This window comes from Peromyscus maniculatus, chromosome 20 (assembly GCF_049852395.1).
Source record: "Peromyscus maniculatus bairdii isolate BWxNUB_F1_BW_parent chromosome 20, HU_Pman_BW_mat_3.1, whole genome shotgun sequence".
Lineage (NCBI taxonomy): Eukaryota > Metazoa > Chordata > Mammalia > Rodentia > Cricetidae > Peromyscus > Peromyscus maniculatus.
In genome coordinates this window covers 64,530,874-64,553,499 of record NC_134871.1, presented here as the reverse complement: position 1 = coordinate 64,553,499, position 22,626 = coordinate 64,530,874, and the positions used below count along the sequence as shown (strand labels likewise).

Below are 22,626 nucleotides of genomic sequence, written 5' to 3'. Positions count from 1 at the left end.
ATTAAAACAATGGACTCTAGAGCTAAACAGAGAATTCTCAACAGAAGAATCTCAAATGGCTGAAAAACATTTAAGGAATTACTCAACATCCTTAGTCATCAGGAAAATGCAAATCAAAATAACTCTGAGATACCATCTTACACCTGTCAGAATGGCTAAGATAAAAAACACTGAAGACAGCTTATGTTGGAGAGAATGTGGAGCAAGGGGAACACTCCTACACTGTTGGTGGGAATACAGCCACTTTGGAAATTAGTATGTCAGTTTCTCAGAAAATTGGGAATTAATCTTCCTCAAGACCCAGCTATACCACTCTTGAGCATATACCCAAGGAATGCTCAATCATACCACAAGGACACATGCTCAACTATGTTCATAGCAGCATTATTCTTAACAGCCAGAGCCTGGAAACAACCTAGATGCCCCTCAACTGAAGAATGGATAAAGAAAATGTGGTACATATATACAATGGAGTACTACTCAGCAGAGAAAAACAATGACATCATGAGATTTGCAGGCAAATGGGTGGAACTAGAAAATATCCTGAGGCAACCCAGACTTAGAAGGAAAAACATGATATGTACTCACCCATAAGTAGATAGTAGATATAAAGCAAAAGATAACCAGACTGCAACCCACAGCTCCAGGGTTACTAGCTCCTTAGCTAGTAAGGAGGACCCTAGGAAGGATGCATGGATTGCCCAATGATGGAGAAATGGATGAGATCTATATAAACAAACTGGGGGTGAGAAGGAGTAATGGAGGGCAAGGTACAGGGGATGAGAGCTTAGGGGAGTGGGAGGTTCAAGCTAGAACTGTAACAGTGGAAGAGCAAGGAAAAAGATATCATGATAAATGAAGACACCATGGGTATAGGGAGAAACAGAGTGCTGGGATGGGGGTGGTTCCCAGGAATCCACAGGGATGACTCCACCTTAGACTACTGGCAATGGTCAAGAGGGTGCCTGAGTTGGCATACTCTGGTGATCAAATGGCTGAATACCCTGACTGTCATCATGGAGCCCTCATCCAGTGATTGATGGAAGCAGATGCAGAGATCCACAGCCGGGTCCCAGGAGGAGCTCCAGGAGTCCAGTCAATGGGGGAGAGGAGGGACTCTGTGAGCAAGGGATATCAAGACCATGACTAGAAAAAGTACAGAGACAACTAGCCAAACTAGTGGACATGCATGAACTGTGGATCAATAGCTGAGGAGCCCCCATGGTACTGGACTAGGCCCTCTGGATAAGCAAGACAGTTGTTTAGGTTGAACTGTTTAGGGGGCCCCCAGGCTGGGGAATGGGACCTGTCACTAGTGCATGAGCCGGCTTATTGGAACCTAGTGCCTATGGTGGGACATTCTGTGCAGCCTTGGTGCAGGAAGGAGGGGCTTGGACCTGCCTCAGCTGAATGTACCAGGCTCTTCTGACTCCCCACCAGAGACCTTGCCTTAGAGGAGGTGGAAATGGGGGGTGGGCTGGGGGAAAGGCTGGGGGACGGGAGGAGGGAGGAGAGGGAAATCTGTGGTTGGCATGTAAAATGAATAGAAAATCTCTTAATAAAAAAATTATTTAAAAAATATTTGTACTTCGCATATAACATTTATTTTTAAGATAAAGTAGGAAATGTGAGACTAACACATAATAAAAGATGACCTATAAAAATAAAAAAATATTCAAAGTGATAAGAAACTGAAGATGTACAAAAAAAATTTTAATATATACTTTAAATGGATTTATTTAAAATTTAAAAATACTTTAAAGTCACAGATACTCCCAAAATGCTAGTATTAGTTCAACCTTTGTACATACTCATGCACAAATATGGAATCACAGCTTCTATGGAAATGCTGCTATTCTGTGTATAATATTTTATTTTCACCTAAGCATAGTGTGTGTTTGTGTGTGTGTGTGTGTGAATGTAGTGTTGTTTAGTTTTATTTTTATCAGCCCTATCTGGAAGGTGATCCTACATGCAAAATTAATGGGACCATTCTCCCCACTGCCTGAGAATTGAGATGTTAAGTGTACCGGGATTATGACTTTTTACAGAGATTTTAGAGGGATCTAGACAAGTCTACCAGTGATAACACTGCTGTAAAAGAGTCAGGGAGTTCCTCCAATACGGCGCTTGCTACCAAACCTAACAACCTGAGTTCAATACCTGGAACCCACGTGATAGGATGAACTGACTCATTCCCTCAAGTTGTCCTCTGATCTCCACATGCATGCTGTGGCACCTGTGAGTGAGTGTACACACATGCACGACCATGTGTGTACACACACACACATACACACACACACACACACACACACACACACACATTTTCATTCATATTTTATGATGTGTTTATTTTACCATATTCTTTTGTAATTCATAGCTCCTAGCTATCGTGAAACCTTAAGAAGTGTTCATGCCCAGTCCTACTAAGCATACAATCCAGGTGCCATTGGATTCTTCAGAATGCTTATGCTTTTTTGCATAGGTTTTTTAGAACAGCACTATGGAACTGTGGTAGTCAAAGTTATTTCCACATAAGGTCCTGAGAGATACTAAATTTTCTGTAATCTGCAACACAATGGAAGATTTTCTGGCTGACATATTCTTGTGCCTTTTAAGGTCTCTTTCTGCCCTTCTGTTGGCTCTGTGACATCTCTGGAAACAAGTACTCTGAGAACTGTAAATTGTATTTAACTACCAAGATGTATTCATGCTCCAGGCATCACGGGTCTCTAAACTCCTTCTGCATCTCATGCCAGTCTCAAGAGTCATTGAGGGGAACTTTTACTTACATTATCAGTCTCTGGTAACTGTTGCTGACCTGATCTTATTACATAAGCTTATGAATGGTCTACTGCCTTTCTTGTAATGATTGCTTCTATTATAGGAGGCCTCCAGAAGTTTCTAGAGTTGAAATAGTACACATCACACACACACACACACACACACACACACACACACACAGAGACAGAGAGACAGAGAGACAGAGAGACAGAGAGACAGAGAGAGACAGAGCTCTAAATTTTTAAGCACAGATGACTTTTAATGGAAATTATACCATGAACTTTAATGTTTCTTCTGTCTAACTAGAATGCAGGGCTGTAGCTGGTTTGTTCACTGTAATGGCTGCTAGCTTTCTCCTGAAGTCACACACTTGCTGGCAGAATGCCAAGCCTTCTCCTTCCCATAAAACTTCAAAATCTAAATAGAGTTAAGGCTATTTGCAATGTTGAAATTCTTGATAGTTTCTTTTTTATCACCCATGATAAATGAAGTTCATTCAACTACAGCACAGTGGCTAAGTGATTGGGAAACTACAGAAAACACAATGGCTGGTCCTTCAAAGAGCTCACACTCTGGTGGGTTATACACTGCCTTGGACCCTCCAAAGGAACTCGGCTGTAACTAATACAATTAATATCAACTCTCACAATGTTCTGTAGGGAAAGAAAAAGAGGGTTATTAATCACCTTGAGAAATAGCTAAGGGTTTTGATCAACTAGAGATACTGGTGGGACCACATTTAAATGACAAGTCTTCTGTTTAGAAATCACTTAACTGTCTCACTGCTCCGCAGAGGAAAACCCATTTGTAATCTGTCACAGAAGTCTAGGCCTGGGCTGGCTGTTTAGCTTGCTGTGCGTAATGTGGCAGGATGCATTTTCCTTAATGGGCATTCCATGACATCTTACTAACCAGCTCGGGAAGTGTGAAGAAATGGAATTAAAATACCAGGGGCTTCTGACCTCAGTGGTTGTGGAGTTCTTACTGACTGGGAATGGCAGCTGCAGAACACATGGTTATCTCAAAAGCTGGACTCCCAGGGCAATATCCCTAAGTAATTTGCTGCAAGTAAAAACACAAGTCCTACTTCAAATTGCTGCACAATAAGAGGAAAAGAAAGTCTCCTTCTGCATAGCAGAATGGAAAATTACTCATTAATGGCCACAATGAAATATAAATAAAACAGATGCTAAAATACGTAACGTGTTCATTATCCCAATGCATAGTGATTAACTACGCATATTCCTTTTTGTCATGCAAAAACATGTAAGTGTTTCACTGAGCATTGTAAGCATTCCTAAGCAAGTGAAAATGAATGTGTCTTTCAGTTAACATACTGTTTAACACCAATCAAATTTTCAATGGAAGCATGAACATCTTCTACTTAATCATCGTGGTGGAAATTAAGCTTTTGGATTCAGAGCACAATCTAGCTGCTCCTTTATACAACCCAAACAGCTTTAATTCTTTCCTCTTATTTATCTCCCTGAACACTGTGTTACTGAAGATAGCTTTATGTTTGAATGTACAATAAATTCACTCAAATTTCAATAACTGCTAGAATGTAGATTGTATGGCTGCAATCTCCTCTCCAATTTTTAAGTGTTCATTAAATTTTCCTATTAAGTTTCGATTAATTTTCCCTTTTGAGATGTTGAGTACCTTAGAAGAGGTTATGTATATTGTTTTGTTGCCCCAGCAGACGACAGCTGATAAATATTAAATACATGGAAACACATGTTAGTACATATAAATGCATCTCTGGGGATTTTAGTGATTTATCTTGAACAGGTTATGGTGGTGGCATGTGAGAGAGGATCATGGGAGGGAGAATCTGGTTGCCATGGACTCTGTCCTGACTGGAAAACTTTTGACTTGGGCTAGAGGTAAACGTCAGTAGTACTGGGAAATATAGATCAGTTTTCTGTAAGGGTGAGGGCTCTGGTGGGTGGCTCAAAAGACCACATATTGAAGAGTATATGAGAAGTACCAACTCTTCTTGATGGGTTAAACCAAAAATAGACACAAAGTTGGATGGGTAAGGAAGGGGAGCAGATCTGGGAGCAGGGAGCAGTGAAGATAACCATAATACATTTTAAGAAATTCTCAAGGAACTAATGGAGAAGGAGGCGGGGAATGGGATGTGGAAGTAGAGAGAAACTATTTGGGAAGATGATGGGGGAGAGCAAGAAAGGTTAACTGGTGAATATAATCCAAATGCATTATACATATGTGTGAAAACGTCAGAGGAAATTCATTGGTTTGTATAACTAAAATATACCAGCAAACTAACTAGATATGTGTTTGTGTATCTTGGCAAATCTTAGCATTCTGGGCATTAAAGGTTCAAAATGGATCTTAGTGGGTTGGATTCAGCAAGTTCTTTAGACACAGTCATTGGGGCTTAGCCCCCTCTACCTCCAAGACCAAGGCCTCTCACACAGCATCTGCTTGGTTCCTCTGGGCCTCCTGCTTATTTTTTTTACAGACTCTGTGATAACATTGAACCTTACGGATTATCCAAAGCAGTCTCCCAGTCTTAAATTCAGCTGAATGCCAACTAATTCCATGGCAACTTGATTTCCTTCTCTGGGGATAATTAACATATCTGTGGGTACCTGCAATGAGGATATGGATATCTGGGAAATGGAGGCAAGAGTACCTACCACACCAGGCATATCCAGTCACTGTAGGTGGGGGCATATTCTCTTACAATCTTGAAGGAGCTGATGTTAAACTATCCATGTGTATTACTATGTCAAATAGGGGCCTATGATATGTCTTAATTACATTTGCAAGTTCTTTTCCAGGAGTTAAAAGATGTGTCTCAAAGAAGTGTTAAATATATTAACACATCTTTCTTCTTTTGGATTCAGTGCTGACAATTTACTTTTTAGGAAAGGCTTAAGCAAGTTCCAATGTATTTATTACAGGAAGATTTTTATTAAAACAAAATCTTTAAACTGGACTTACTCATGCTGACAGATGAGGGGATGCGGAAACCTTTGAGACTTTGAGCAGAAACAGTGAGGGGGTACCAAAAACACTAAAGGTTTCTTTTTAAAATAACAAATTTTCAAATATATTCCATTCTTATTATCTGAGCCAATCTCAGAAAATAAATGGAGTCTTGTGTCACAAATTCTAAAGGTCAAACAGAAAGCATATCATCACTATTGACCACAGAGCAACAGAGGTACCAGGAGACCAGGCCACTGAATGTCAGCTTCTGCACAGCAGCTCCTCAGACATGAATCCCTGAGCCATTTTATTCCACCCAATTATGACCTTATTATATCTAGTTCCCTCCCTCTCTCTACCCAGAACATTATGGATAGAGACTTTTCTGGTTTAAAAATGGAATTTTATGAGATTCCCTGTTTCATGGTCTCCTATTTTTATTATCAAAGCCTATAAACTTTCTTCCTCTCCTCATCAAATAAAACACAATTTTTTTTTAATTTTTATTACAGAGGATGTTGTGGATATATTTAAAGATGCTTTTACCATTAATCTTGAAACTTTAAGTGAGACACAACACAAGATATACAACATAGACTAATGTGATTGTTAATGCTCAGCAATTTGTCATTGAGAGCAGATGGGGGTTACTCTGCAATTTAATAGAACATTATAGATTGTGACTGAACCATAGTCTTGAGACTTTTGGAACTTGAATTCACTCAGTGTAGGTTTCCACTCAACATCATAGAAGTTTTCATTATATTTAAAGAATGTTGAGAATCAGATTTTTATATTAATACAGTAACTTTGGAAGAAATGGGGAAATACAGGCAGGCAGGCCCACACACACACACACATACACACATACACACACACACACACACACACACACACACACACACACACACATGAATATTGTACCAGAGATTGAAGAGATTGTTCAACCAGTAAAGCACTTGCCTCACAAGCCTGGGTCCCCGAGTTTGAGCCCTACTATCCACAATAGACAAAGCTGAGCATTGCAGCATGCACCTGTAATCTAAGCAAGGGGGAAGTGGAGAAAGAAGGATTCCTGGGGCTTGCTGGCCAGCTAGTCTAATCTAATCATCGACTTATGGTTTTAACGAAAGACCTTTTCTCAAAACTTAACGTGGAGAATGGTTGAGGAAGACAGCAGATATCACCTCTGGCATTCACATGCACACCTGCGTGCACACACACAAGAACACTGTATGACTGTGAGTTAAGGCTGAATGAGACTCTGAACGGAGGTAGAGGTTATAAGAATATAAGGAAGAAAGAAACAAGGGATACCTCACATGAACACAAAAGATGATTACTCAAAGACTAAGGTGAATGTGTGATCTTAGATACCTGGAAGGTTAGTGTTTGTGCAGTGGCTTGGTGAGCGACATCCAGAGGATTTGGTGACAGGAATTCCTCATGTAGTCATGATAAACAGGAGTTATGCATGAGGCATCCAGTCACACCCAGAATTCATTCAGATCTGGAATCCGACAGAGGTATCAAGACTTGAGAAAGACCAGGGGAAGCATAGGAAAGGAAGGCAACAGCAATAGATAGATCTGCCTGAGAAATAACGGGAACAAGAAGATTAAAGGGTTGAGAGCAGATGGAAGGATGGGTAGAGAGAGTGGACTTGACAAATGGTTTGGAAAGAAAAAGAGGGCTACAATTTGTTTTTAATCAGGAAGAATAAAAGACATATGATTCCACGCAAAAACCTATAAGGGCGGAATGTCAGACCCTGAGTGGAGAGGCAATCGTAGGACAGTGAATGCACCTCAGTCAGTCTTCTACACTCATCTCTAAGGAGGAATCCAAAGAGAAAGATGAGGCTGGGGAAAACCATGGCGGAACAGTGAGAGAATGTGCATGTGTGTGCCATTATATTCATGTGCTGGTTGACTCTTGTCAAGTTGACACAAACATAGCCATATTGGGGAAGGGGAAATCTTAACTGAGAAAATATCTTTATGAGACTGGGCCAGAGGCAAGTCTGTGAGACGCTGTCTTGATTAGTTATTCATATGGGAGGGCCAATCCCATGAGGGTGTGTCAATGCTACTTCTGGGGAGGTGGTCCTGAGTTGTATAAGAAAGCAGGCTGAGCAAGTCTGAAGAGCAAGCCAGTAAGCAGTGTTCCTCCAGGGTCTCTGCTTCAGTTCCTGCTTCCAGGTTCCTGCTCTGACTTCCTTCAGTGATGGAGTGTGACCTGAGAGTTGTAAGATTGAATAAACCCTTTCTTCTTCTAAGTTGCTTTTGGTCATGGTACCTCAGCAATAGAAACCTAAGATAATATATGTACAGATATACATATATATATATATATATGTATATATACACTCATGCACACACATATATATCTATATATATAAGTGTGTGTGTGTGTGTGTGTGTGTGTGTGTTAATTTGCTAAACTTTTGGGAAGCACTGCACATGATAAAGCGAAACTTTTCTGAGAATCCATTGCTCCAGATCTGTTAGCTAAGGTAGTTGTCAACCTCTCATCTCCTTTCTCCTTCCCACAGCATCCAGTCTCTTGGTCTACTGCTCTTCTCTATACACAGGAACCATCTGTAGGTCCTGGAGATGCCTTTGATGCCACATCTATAAGTCTGTGTATTAAAACAAAGATTCTCCTTAGCATCCGTGTAGAAGGATCATGAGAAGACCTTAATCTCCTATTGTTCCATAAACACATGTATTTGTGTATTGAGGTATTGTGCTGCAAAACTTTCTTTTAAGTTGTTCCAAAACTTTATATCTTATTCAAATTGTTCAACTTGAAAAATAAATGTCCAAAGCTATTGAAATCAAACCAAGACACTTCAAAGGGATATTGATCAAATGCATTTTCATCAAAATTAGAGAAAAATGCAAAAATACATGCCTGATACCCAGCAAGAGTGCAACATTCATTTATTAGTGATACCCAAGAACAGCGATTCAGAGAAGCCATGATGAGACTCAGTGAAAATGTATACTTCCTGAATAATCTCACACCACTCCGCAGTGATTCTGATGCCAATAGAGAAGTTGGAGAGCTGGCAGCTTCAAGCAGCAACCAGAAAGTTCACATGGCTATGATGGGGAGGAATTCCTATGTAGCTGGAAAGTATTAGATTCTAGGCACGACTGTGCAATATTGAACAAGAAGCTTCTGAGATATGCTAATTAGAAACTACATCTTTGTACAGGGTCTGGTGATTCTAGGACCGAAGGAAAGTGAAAACCCCACCCTAGGCTAAACATCAACTTGCAGGTTACGGCTATGCTACTTATTCTCAGATTCCAACCTCATCATTCATAATGACATTACAATCTTCCTTAGAGAAATGGGAATGGACATTTTAATTCAAAGACTAACTATGAAGAATGAATTAATTTTCTGCCATTGATGTTGTATAATTTCTTTTTTGGGCTCCTGAGCAGGGTCTCACTATGTAGCCATGTCTGGACTGGAGCTTGCTACATAGACCAATCTGATCTCCATGTTGTATAATTTTGATGTGTACAAATATTATACTTCAAGTGCTTTTTATAAGCTAACTTATAATAACAAAAAATAACAAAATAGGTATCAGGAAAAAATTGGAATCCTATACGTGAGAAAATAAATCCTTAAAAATGAAGTGACTTAATCAAACTCCATGGTCACTAAGAAATACAGCTCTACTCCACTCTGATGTCGGAGTGTCCCCATAACTCCAGCCATGCATCAGGTGCTTTTATGTGGACATGGTTTAATCTGATATTCCTAAAAGTACAAGGATGCAAACATGTATGGATTTGGGAGTCCAGTAAACCTGTTTTGGCACTTATCATCACTTTGCTGATTCCAGACTCTATCTGTATGAGATGATATATTCTTGCTAGTAAAAGTATAAATAATAATAGCTATTCATAAATAGGCTATAGTTCATCTAAGCATCCAAGATGGTACCAGGACATAGTAAGCATGTGTTGAATGCCAGCCTTTCATTTTCCTTTCTACTCTGCTGTCTTCCTTCATCCCATCTCATCTTCAGTGTGTTCCCTTGCACTGCTCTGCCTCTTGTGAATTTTGATTGTCACTTGTACTATGAAGGGTCCTCACTATGGTGTCCTGGTGTTGGACCCGTACTTAAATATATTAGACTCTGAGCCTGTAGCTGGGCACATTTCTCTGGGATTCTCCTCACATTTGGCTCCAGAGGAAATGCAACCAGATTCAGAAACTACATGTGAGATTCAGGTCATCGTCAGGCTTCCCTGACAGTTCATGATCTCAGTTGAGTTATAGACTCTCTCTACACTGCTACAGGTGTAAAAATCAGGATGTGAAAAAAGAATCTTAAATGTTCCCTTTACTCTAAACTTCTGTCGAAACACTGATCTCTCTAAAAGTTTAAGGCATGAGTATGGTGATATTTTATTTGTACTGAAATGTGATTTTATTTGTATGTTAATGAATAAAGTTGCCTGGGGGTCAGAGCTGATAGCAAGCCATAGCAGAAGTCTGGCAGTAGTAGCACATGCCTTTAATCCTGATCACATGACAGGTAGATCTCTGTGTGTTCAAGGATACAGCCAGCATGGAAACACATGCCTTTAATCTCAATACCAACCATAGAAGATCTGGAGGTCTGTATAGATGGGCAGTGACGAGGAGGTCATGTGGTTGGGTTTACAACCAATGAGAAGGCAGAACAGCAAGTCTATAAAAAGACAGATACACAGGAAGTAGCGCTCTTGCTGAGAAGGACAGCAGTGGCAGTGAAGGGTAAGCTCAGCTCTCAGCTACTGCTCTGACCTCTTGGGCTTTTAACTCTGCAATTGGCTCTGTGTTTCTTATTTAATAAGACTGTTCATCTACACATGGGTTTAAAATGAATATCCCAAATTTCAGAGTATTGTTGGATTGCTTTCATGGTTTGCAAAAATTAGTATAGGAACCCACAGAAAGATCCCACATCCCTGGCACTGTCCAATAAAAGTACTAACAAAGAACTGGACCATCCAATCTGGCAGATGACATTGGAGATGAGTGTCGGCTCTCAGGGCTCACGTCTAGCCTCACATGTTCAATTCTGACCTGAAGTGCAGCCACATTGTGAGGTGGGAACCTGCCCCTGAACATGCATGATGGAACATGTGAATCTGTGGGGTACATTTAAAAACATGTACTAGTGGTGCATGGTAAGTGGGAGCTGCTACACAGACCACACCATGCTACATAGTAGAGAGGATTGAAGGCTAGAACCAAACTATCCTCTCAGGGTGAGGACGAGACAGACATGAACCACAGAAAATAACACATCTGTCAGGGAAACACTAAGCTGAAGGCAGGAGCTTGCTGCCTCCATGCAGCTGTGACAAAACCACCATTGATTTGCAACTGCATAGAATCCATATGTCTCCAGCTTCTAAGTCATGATCTAGTTCTCTTTAGAAAAACACCTCAGGGGCTGGAACATTTTAAGTTGAAATAACACTCGAATGCCTTTCTTTTCCACTTTCTTAAACAAATCTTATATTCTTCCAAGTGACTTGCCTCCCACATTATCCATAAGGACTTGACTGATCTTCCCTGCTTATAACAATCCCTCACATAACTTAGTACCACTTTAAAAGCTGCCCAATACTATTTACCAAGCAACTGTTTCATTTTCAATGGAATGCATTTACTACTACAGCACTCATGACACCACACTAAATGTTCCCCTATCTCGTGTCCTAGTTTGCCTTCTCTTGATGTAATAAAGCTTTGTCCAAAACCACCATGGGAAAGAAAGGGTGAAGCCATGTAGGAACTTGAGGTCATGCTTTACTGGTTTGCTCAGCCCTCCTTCTTATATCAAGATCACCTGTCCAGAAGTAGCACTGAACCCAGTGAGGTCCCTCTATCAACTAGCAATCAAGAAAATGCCACACAGACTCGCCAACAGGCAATGTGACAGAGGCGTTTTCTTCATTGAGGTTCCTCTTCCCATTGGACTCTAGCCAGGGCACCTCATAACAGTCTTCTAGTTCTCCTATTAACTTCCACTAGATGTTACCTACACCATGGTGTAGCGATATATTGTGTACCCTAATAAACTTGCCTGGGGATCAGAGGACAGAGCCAGCCACTAGATTAGACATAGAGGCCAGACAGTGGTGGCACACACCCTTAATCCTGTCACTCAGGAGGCAAAGATCTGTCTGGAGCTCTGTGAATTCAAGGCCACATTGGAAACAGAGCCAGGCAGTGATGGCACACACCTTTAATCCCAGGAAGTGATGGCTGGGCATAGAAAGGTATACAAGGTGTGAGGAAACAGAAACTCACTCTCTTGAGACTGATGATTTTCTAGAGGTAAGTATGAGTGAGAATTGTTGAGACCATGACTGGAAAAAGCACAGGGACAAATAGCCGAACTAGTGGAAACACATGAACTATGAACCAATAGCTGAGGAGCCCCCAACTGGACCAGGCCCTCTGGATAAGTGAGACAGTTGGTTAGCTTGAACTGTTTGGGAGGCCCCCAGGCAGTGGGACCACGACCTGTCCTTAGTGCATGAAGCTGGCTGTTTGGAACCTTGGGCCTATGCAGGGACACTTTGCTCAGTCTGGGTGAAGGGAGGAGGGGACTGGACCTGCCTGAACTGAATCTACCAGGTTGAGCTGAATCCCCAGGGGAGTCCTTGCCCTGGAGGAGATGGGAATGGGGGGTGGTTTGGGGGGAGGGGGGTCGGAAGGAGCGAAGACAGGGGAATCTGTGGCTGATATGTAAAATTAAATTAAATTATAAAATAAAAAAATTAAAAAAAAAGAATGTGGCTGGCTTGCTCTGCCTCTCTGATCTTTCAGCTTTCACCCCAATATCTGGCTCCAGGGTTTTTTTTTTTACTATAAGACCTTTTAACACTATGGCCTCTGTTAAAACATCTCCATGGCAACCTCTTGCACACTGCCCACTGGGCCAGACCCCTTCGTACTGTACAGACCTAACTTCCTGTGGTTAGTTCTATGGCTTGGAGACCAATTGCTGGAACTACTCAGGATAGAATCCCCTGCTAATAACTCTCATTTAACTGTCTCTCCCCACTGGACCAGCAGCTTTGTGGTAAGAGCAAGACAGTGACAAGAAACAAAGTTATAGTTCAACCCCACAGCTGTGTACCATGAACAGAGAAGGCATTGAACTGTGAATCTAGATATTAATGAAGGCGTAAAGCCTTTACTCCAAGGCCATCCTTGGGACCAAGGCTAGAAATCACCAGTGTTCTGCTCTCAGATGGCAGAGCAAGGCTTCAATAAGAGAGGTGCTGAGAGAAATCGTGTGTGAAAAAGAGTTCAAAACCCCTGGAAGGAGTTATATAAAACCTTCCAAAAGTCAAAGAGCACGTTAAGTCAGGTAGACAGACACTAACACCATTCTTTGCAAATTTTCCATAAGCAGAACCAGTTGGAAATATTTATTCTGAAAATATACTTCAATATATCAAAGCACCATGCCTATTTAACTAAAACAGACTTAGGCTTGTTGCTCTGGTGTCTGTTGTGAAATGAGTGAGTCCACTTTGCACACAGGGAGCTAAGGAGGGATGTTCTGCTAAAGCTGGCTCGGGATGATTTAAAATAAAGTCTATTAAATGTCACAGCGTGTATTTTTAGCTGTCAACCTGCTTTTCACAACCACACATAAGAGAATACATATTTCAAATCAGTTACATAAGAAAATATTTGGAGAGTGTAATTTTCATAATTAGTCTTCAGTGCACTAAGAATTGCTTCTGAGGCAATGCCACTTAGCCTCAAAAGCTTTCTGACCAAAGGGTTTATTTTAAAGGCCTAATGGTATAAATTATTCATATTTTATTTAGATATCTAATTGCTGTAAGGTGATATTTCAGTGCCAATGACCTGATAGGATACTATTGCTGGTTCATCCTTTGCATGATTTACAAACAGTTTACCTCTTGAAATATCACACACCATTTGGCTTTTGTGAAATAACGATATTTTCACTCTGTTATTGATTCTTCCATTCAGCAAAATAGCTATGACAAAAAGCAATGAATTAAAGATGAACTGTGCAAGGATAAAACAACTGGTTAAACAATTTCCTTTTCTCAAAGAGCTTGGGTGTTTTAGGAAATACCTGTTACAGAGCTAGACAGGCATATAAATAAATTACAAAGGGGAGCGTTAAAAAGATGTGTCAACCACATGAGGACTTGCCAATTCTTATTCTCTGAACCTTTTTCTTTTGAACAGCCTCTCCTCTGCATGGCTTCTCAACACCTTGGTGCACATAAACCTAAGGGATATACATATGTAATGTAATATATATGTATATGTATATGTATATATATATATGTATTCTGAATGGCACTATAGGTAGGTTTCTATTATAAACTTCCATAAACTTTCTTTCCTTGTTTCTTCATTGAAATATCATTTTATTGTATTTGCCACATAACAATTATATATACTTACAGGGTATATTATGACATTATGATATATGAATAAATTATGCAATGATTTTAAGCCAAGCTCATTAATGCATTCACCACCCCACATATGTGTCATTCTTTGATGGTAAGAACCATCCAAATCTACTCTACTCTTGTTGCAATTTTGGAACATATAATACATTGGGGTTTTTTGTTTGTTTGTTTGATTTGTTTTGTTTTGTTTTGTTTTTCAAGACAGGATTTCTCTGTGTAGTTTTGGTGCCTGTCCTGGATATCGCTCTGTAGACCAGGCTGGCCTTGAACTCACAGAGATCTGCCTGGCTCTGCCTCCCGTGTGCTGAGATTCAAGGCGTGCACCACCACCGCCTGGCTATATTCTTAACTGCATCCATCATGTTGTGTAATAGACCCCCAAGGCTTGGGGCTCTTATCTAACTGAAGTGCCCCATTCTTTCACCAAGATCTCCCTTCCCCTCCCTACCTACCAGCACTGCAGTTCCATGAGCCTAAATCCAAACTCTGACCTTTGTCCTGGTACCATGTATTTCACCCCATCTTTTAGCTTTAGTCAAATACTCTACTACTGTTCTGATCTATTGCTTGAAATCTTAAAGTAGACTACTAAGTTTAATGAACATTTTAATGTATCTATGATGTTATTGGGCTCTTGCACAAGGAGGAATATATAGAAATAGATCAGATGTGACCCCCCCCCCATATTAAAGAGTTCACCAAATGATTATGGGAACCACCACAGCCACTAATGCTGTCATTGCCATTCTGGGTAACTCTCCTTCCAACCTCTCTAAAGGAGTCCTGTTACTTCTATTTCTAATGAATAGATGTTTTCTGTGTATTTCTACTGATGCTATTCTAGTGAAACCTTTAACATGTCATATATAAAAGACCACCATGTAAACCTCCCCCCTTTCCTAAAAGGTTGAGGTCTTATTGTTTGTATATGGTACAGGGCATGAACCCGAGGGACCTATACATGCTAGACAAGAGCTCTACCACTGAGCTACAAGCCAGCCTCTTGACCTTCTTTAGTATTGCTCATTCTAAAGCATTCTCAACTTTTAAGGAAAACTTTCTTAAAATAATCATTAGTTTTAAGCATGTATTGATTAGAACTCAGACTGGCTTATCCTTATCCTTAGGATGAAGTCCAAATGCTTCACAGATTCTGTCAGTCCTGTCAGTGATGTGACATCATTCTGCAGCAGACTTGCATTATTTTGGGACTCATGAGCATTCCCTCGCTGTACAGATAACTCTTCTGATCATTGACTAAGACTGAAGTAGACGTTCATAGAATATTGAGCCATAACCAACTGTATAAGTAGATACCAGGATCAGCCTGGTTTAAGTAAGTACCCAATGTCAAAATCACACAGCTACAAAAGGGCATGGCCAGGATCACAATCATGGAAGCCAGATTTCAGTGCCCACACTCTTAATTATTGTGTTCTACTATCAAGATGATAGCTCATTAACTAAACAACATTAGCTTGGGGGTCCACTATCATCCAAGCTGTATAAGCACAAAACACTCCTACACTTACCCATACATTCACAGTTACCCTCCCATGGTTTCCTTTGCTTCCTGTGTACTTCTTAAGCTGTTGCTACTAGGTTATATCAGTCTAGTTAGGCAATTTAATAGTCTCTATAATATTCCCCATTACCAATTCCCTATAGTCCAGTCAAGAAAAGTGTCTATGAGTGATGAAGAATAGATAGAAACTGAAGAATGAACTACTCCATCAGTCCTCATGGTCCCCACCACTTCCCAACTCTGCCACTGTCACTGTTTCCCATAGACATTGGAGAATTATACACATCATCTCCTTCGTTTTGGTCCCTCACACTTGTTTGTCTTCTTCCTGCTTCCTTTCTTCCCCTATGCCCTCCCTTTCTTTTCCTGTCTAGTTAAAAAAAAAAGTACAGAATCTCCCTTATTTTATAAAGACAAGTTCTTCTCTTCTCAGTCTTCATGTCAGATGCAGGAATGCCTGGATGAGGGGCAGGGAATGATGTGGAAAGTGAAAAGAATGATGATGAGCTCTTTCTGCTTGAAGAATTCTAAATAATGGTGATCTTCCTTACAATTAACCATTCCTCCACTCACACTTCTTCTACTAAACCATGCTATGCACCCATGGGCTCTGTAGACTACATCCTCAGCATCTTTGAACTCCATTTCCTCTGTATTCTTTCCTCAGATACACATTAGGAATGAATTGATCGTGCTTCCTGTCTTATCAGAACAGAGCAAATCGGATCTGGAGGGCAGTGCTGCTGCCCTGGAGAAAGTGGTCCTGTGGGTGGGTCCCGCTTCAGCCTCATCACCCTCTGCTCTCATCAGTTCCTTGAAACACCCCCTCTGTCTACCCCTGTCTATGTTTGTCTTCTTTTTGTGAATTCCTTTGACACTTTCTACTTGTTTATTCCACAATCTATTTTAACTCTTTATGTCATATTTACCTTTTCAGCAACTGATCAGAAAAAGAGTAGGTGGTGCAGACTGAAGACCAAATACTTAAGCAATGAAATAAGCGAAGGCATAAAAATTGAATGATATTCCCAGAAACACTAAATAAAATGTGTGATAAAATTTTCCTATGACAGATACTTGCTTTCAAATTTACTTGTGTTCTATAGCACATTGATCTTAAGAGTCATATGTCATTTTCCTGGAATCTGTTTTGTCTTATTTCTAATGACCTTATCAAAACCACAAGAAAATATAAAATAACAAATATTTAATAATAAATGCAGAAGTCCTATTTCATAGACACACACAGAATATATTTTCTCTAAAGGACACAAACTTGTTCTACTAATTTTGTTAAAAATAAGATGTTTATAGAAATGGCATTAAATTCCTAGGGCTGAAGAGAGCTCAGGATAGAATCCATGCTTATCATGTACTAGCCTTGGCTTCAACCCAAGGCACCAGGAAGAAAAGTCTAATTCTATATTTAATTTTTGATTCAAATGCAACACTACTTTGCTGTAGTGCAAGTGGCAATCTCCTGCCATTAGGAAAGCCCGGTGTAAATTGCTTTTCAATCATTTAAATGTTCTAAAAGGCTGGAGCTCTTAATGAAAGCGCCCCCTCAATTTCCCCTGATTTTTACTACTTTTTCATTTTTCTTTCATCTGAAACATGACCACAGCATGAATTGGCTCATAGTTTGGTTGGCTGTGAACTTGTTAGGATATTAGTATGCTGTGTTTTCAAATGCCTTAAGCTTAACATATGCATTTTAAGACCATTTCCTGAGTTAACTCCCTTTGCACATATGCTGGGTCCAAAACGTCTATGTCATGACCACAGGGGATCAAGCTGGCACAAGACTGGGGCCTGAACTTCCACTTGTCCATTCTCGTCCAGCAAGTACTATGGGTTACCCCTGCACACTGCAGTAGGGAGAGTAAAGAACACAAGAGGGAGGAAAGAGGAGCATGCTGGTGTGCAGGGTGGTGAAAGGTGCCGCAGAAGGGCCAGTGGGGAACTGATAATGTTCCTTCCAGAAGGGGGAACTGTAATCATCTTCAGTGCCCAGTAGCGCAGGGAAAACACAGTCTGTCCAGGAGAAAGAGGCTCCTGGACATGCTGGGAATAAGCACACTGGGATGAAGAGCAAAACAGCTGATCTTCAGTCTGAGGTGGGATAGAGCTCAGGAAACACAACTGGCCCCACACATCATGCTGAGATGAGTGTCTGGTTAGGAACTTCATCTGGGGACCATGAAGAGCTGCTGATAATGTTTGTGGTTGAGAGGCAATGTGACAGGTCATTTCTTATTGAAAGATTGTGAAATCCAGCTATACAGGGCATATGGTAGAAGGGAAGAGAAGGACAAAGGTCCCATTGATTCTTTTTAATGGTAGAGGGGAGAGTCCATACTAGGATAATAGCAAAGAAATGGGAAGGAAGGTTTGGGACACAAAAGACAGAGAAGGATGCATCTGTCAACCTCGCTAACACATGAAGTTGGAGGACAAAGCAAAGGATCTAAGACTTCTGCCTCTAGATACTCATTTCAATGATGCTTCCTTCCACTAAATACCCATCAATTTGAGTTTTCAGGGCCTAATTTCCTATTTTCTTTCAGATTGCATCTCTGTCCTTGGAGTCAGTTTCCCACACTGAGACAGTCATTCAGATGCTGGACAGTTCCTAGAGAATCCGCACAGAGCACAAGAACTGGAGTGGTCACCCTCAGAGGTGCCAGCAATGATCCTTCACTTCCTCATAAACTGAAAATTGAATGATGCTGCTTCGCTGTAGAGGGAAAACAGAAAGGAGAAGTGAACAAAGACGAGGGATGGAGAATAAAGGCTAGATCTGAGTTTCCTGCTAACTTCAGCCTCCACTTTCAAAGGACAATGGCATCTCTCTTCTGGAGAAGTTCTGGATGTCCCTATGCTGCAGAAATACTTCCCCTCTGAGGAAGCTACACTGGCAGGCATCACATTACTCGCAGCCAATGTGGGTGAGATTGAGCTATTCCTCAGCTTAGACTTTTCACCTTGTCAACTGGTCTCTGGCTATTCTGAACATGTCAGCATTTTGTTGACTCTACATTTTTATGCATTAAAAAAAATTCTAGAATACCTTTCCCCTTCCAATTCTGCTGTTTCTGTGAGTATAATCCCAGCTAATTTTCCTTTCTTCTGGTCATCTTTATTGAGCACTTTTTGAATGAATCTGTAATTTGTATAAATTCTAATATTGTGTTTTTCCACTTGAAGTCTTTGGCTTTAGTGAACTTATTTGGAAGAATACTTAAAGTTTTCATAAGCAGGGAATAAGGGAGGGGTTGTGGTGTTGGTCGATGAAGGAGTAGTCTCCAGCATATAAATTTGAACAAATCAAAGGAGGATAATCATCTATTTGGCTGCTAGTACCTTTGATTCTAAAATGGAGTCGGGGAGGAACCAGTGGGCCATTTAACCAGAGTGAGAATTTAACATTAGAGAGACTATTAGTTGGGAAACAGGATACAATGAACTGGATACAGGTAATGCACAATGTATTGTTGCATAATTACAAAAGATTCTATTTGGAGCTCTGTTGAAGAGGTCCTACAGCTAATGAGAGGCAGACCTGGAGCTTACCAATGAATCATGCCTGACCTCACACCCAAGGCTTTCTCTACTATGCTAAATATCTTGCAGAAAATGGAAAAAAAAAAGAAACAGCTGTTTCTAGAATAGACAAAAGTTTTCAAGTGTATGTCTTCAGATAGTTTTAAACTATAATGCATTTTAAAATACAACCCATTAGAAACAGTGATATACTGTAAGTACCACATTGAAGCCAATGCCCAGGATGTGTAACAAAACAAAACACTATTGTTCTGCTTTTCAACAACACGGAATCGCTCTTATAAAGGCCCCTCTTTGCCTCTAGAAACAAAAATCCAATCTGCTATCCTGCAAAATCTCACATAAATTCCGAACACAATGGAGTCTCCTTTCCCTTTGGCAAAGGCGGCCATTGTTCTCATGACTTATAGTGCCTCAGGAGGGGAAACGAAATTGCCTTATGAAAGCAATAAGAAAATGTCTGGCAAATGGATAGACATTTAATGAGCAAGATAAAGCACCAAGACATAGCAAATGTCTCTTTCTGTCTCTTTTCAAAAGAACACTCCTACACCCCAGACGCTCACACCAGCAGCAATCCCCAGTAACAGTCGCTAGCGTGATGATGTTTTACAAAAATATCTATTGCTAAGCAGGGTGGAAATACTGTTTACATGAAATGGAGGAGCCTCTAGTGAATACTGAAAAATTATCATTTTCATAACCGGACAAGCACTTTCACATCACACCGTTTCAACGGCTCCAACCCCTGCACTGCTATGACAATCGCTTGTCTCTGCTTTGCTGGCTTTCTATCATTTTCATCTTTGAGTACTCTGCTCACAAAATGGCAGTTTGGGGGTTCCGTTTTTGTCTTACTTTGCTTCCCGCATCATCCCTGCCTGATAATAATAATAACGCTGCATTATTACCAGGCCCCGCCTAGTAATGTTCATAAAATGAATCCCCAGCCCCCACACTCAGTAACTTTTTCTGCCCTGTAAAATTGCTGATGAAATGACTAGAGAAAGCCCCATTAATCACAACTGTAAACTAAGTTCTTCTCTAGATGTGTAGAGAAAGCTCATGCTTACAGTGAGGACAAAGCTTAGACCAACTTCAGAGAGAAGAGGGAAATACAGACAGTTACCTGCATCACGATAAGGAGGTCAAAGACCAAGATGAAAGAAGCAAGGAATGCTCTGGAAACCTCGTCACTGGGCAAAAATCCACGATTCAGTTTGTCCCAGCTGATCCAGTCGGTTGTGATGACAAGTACCACCACGGAAGTCAGGGTAAAGAGAACAGTCCTGCAATGAACAAGGCATCCATCACACAAAGACACTGGTGCTCATGAGTGCTGCCTGTCTCTGCTGTAGTCACGTCCATAAACACCCATCCCAATGTGTCGTCTCCAAACAATGGGGAAAAGACGTCAATGGAGTGCTTTCTTTCAGAAAGGATTAGTACGTTGTGATAGCATCTCTTCCAAGATATCCCCTGAAGACCATCATGATGACAATTGTGAAAGACATGTTAAGAGCAAAATTATTACACATAATCTTGGTTAGTGTAGCAATGAGTGTTCCAAAGAGAACACTGTATATGGTCTCCATTGCCTTCACGCTTTTAACTGAGGTCCAGGGACAAGTATATGCCAACGCAGTAGGTAACTGGTAAAAGGTGAGCCGTCACTGGATTCCATCTTTTACTTGACTGCAGCTAGCCTCATGTCCTGTCGAACACAGCGTGTGGAAGGTCTGCTGCCTCAGGCCCATTCCCTATACTGTGCTACACGCTTCCTTGTTAGGCATTAGCAGGAGTGTGATTTGCTCTTTTCTCACAAGCCTTGGTAGCACCCTTAAAAATCTTACTAGTTATACTTACAATTTAGTGAGTATTTGTTGAAATTAGGCTTTCTATAAAATAATCACATTAGTTTTTAATATCAACATTAAAAGTAGTCTTGGGATGTGCATGGTGAGATTTAATCTGAAAGGAAACTGTCCAGACTAAAGCTGAGTTTCTGCTATGTTGCCATCAGGATATCAGTTGAAACTTTGTAAAGGAAGACACAATTGTTCTGAAATAAATTTAATCAGAAATAAATGAGTAAGTATAGGAAAGAAGAAAGAATGAGGAAGGATGGAAGGAAGAAAGGAAGGAAGGGAGGGAGGGATAAAGGGAAGCAGGGGATGGGGAAACAAGAAATACATGGATGGAATAAAACCACAGAATATTTACTCATTTGGCATTTTTCTATTAATTTTTAAGTTAATAATTTATTAATTCTTTGACAATTTCATACAATATATTTTTTAAGATTTATTTATTTATTTATTTATTTATTTATTTATTTATTTATTTAGTATACAGTGTCCTGCCTGTATGCTGGGAGAAGGCACCAGATCTCATTACAGGTGGTTGTGAGCCACCAGGTGGGCGCTGGGAACTGAACTCAGGACCTCTGGAAGAACAGCCAGTGCTCTTAACCTCTGAGCCATCTCTCCAGCCCCTCATGCAATATATTTTAACCATAGTCACTTCCCCAAATTCACTCTCTCTTCCCTTCCTACTACTCCTCAAGTTTCCTTTTTTTTTTTTTCATTTATTTTGCTTTAAAAACCACCAAAACATTTTGTGTAGCTTAACTACTCTTGGGAGTAGGGCCTGCCCTTGGGGTCATATCAGCAGCTACAACACATCCTAACTCCTCAGCCAGGGGTGGGATTCCATCCCCCATCACCCCACTCCTCCAGGCTGGGACTTTGGCTTGAGCTTGTTCAGGTCTCGTGCACACTGCCACAGCTGATGTGAGTGAACATCTGTAATTGCCCCATTATGTCCAGAAAACAGTGTATCCTTAAAGTCAGCTACCACACTGGCTCTTACAATCTTTCTGCTCCTCTTCTGTGAAGATTCCTCAGCCTTGAGGGAAGGTTTGTGATATACACATAACAGCTTTTGGTAACTGACCTCTCAAATGAGTAATATGAATCTTCCTGGAAGTCTCTCTCAATTGCAAAATGTGTAAAATCTGCACATTAGATTTCTCAGAAAATGCGTGTTCCCTTTTTGTGAGTTCTATCTGAAGCAAGCCATACTTTGATATAATGAATATAAAGTATTCCCTGGAGATTTTTCTACCCACAAATAGAAAAGACACATTATACCTTTAAAAATTTGACTAATGACCCGTTAAAAGTAAATTGCATATTTTCTTCTGCTATAGTAAGTAGAAGTAAAATTCCATCTCGAGGGACTTTTGATATCATATGTAGCACCCATGGAGGAATTCAATACTTCACCTGG

At 40.5% G+C, this 22,626-nt stretch overlaps 1 protein-coding gene across 1 annotated transcript in view; it reads right to left on the bottom strand.

Moving 5' to 3' along the window:
- Tmem117 (transmembrane protein 117) overlaps positions 1–22,626 on the bottom strand; it is a 446,256-nt gene that overhangs the window by 64,942 nt on the left and 358,688 nt on the right. The window contains exon 6 of the mRNA XM_076556662.1: positions 20,465–20,624. Coding sequence (XP_076412777.1) covers positions 20,465–20,624 — 160 coding nt within the window. The remainder of the gene's footprint in view (positions 1–20,464; positions 20,625–22,626) is intronic.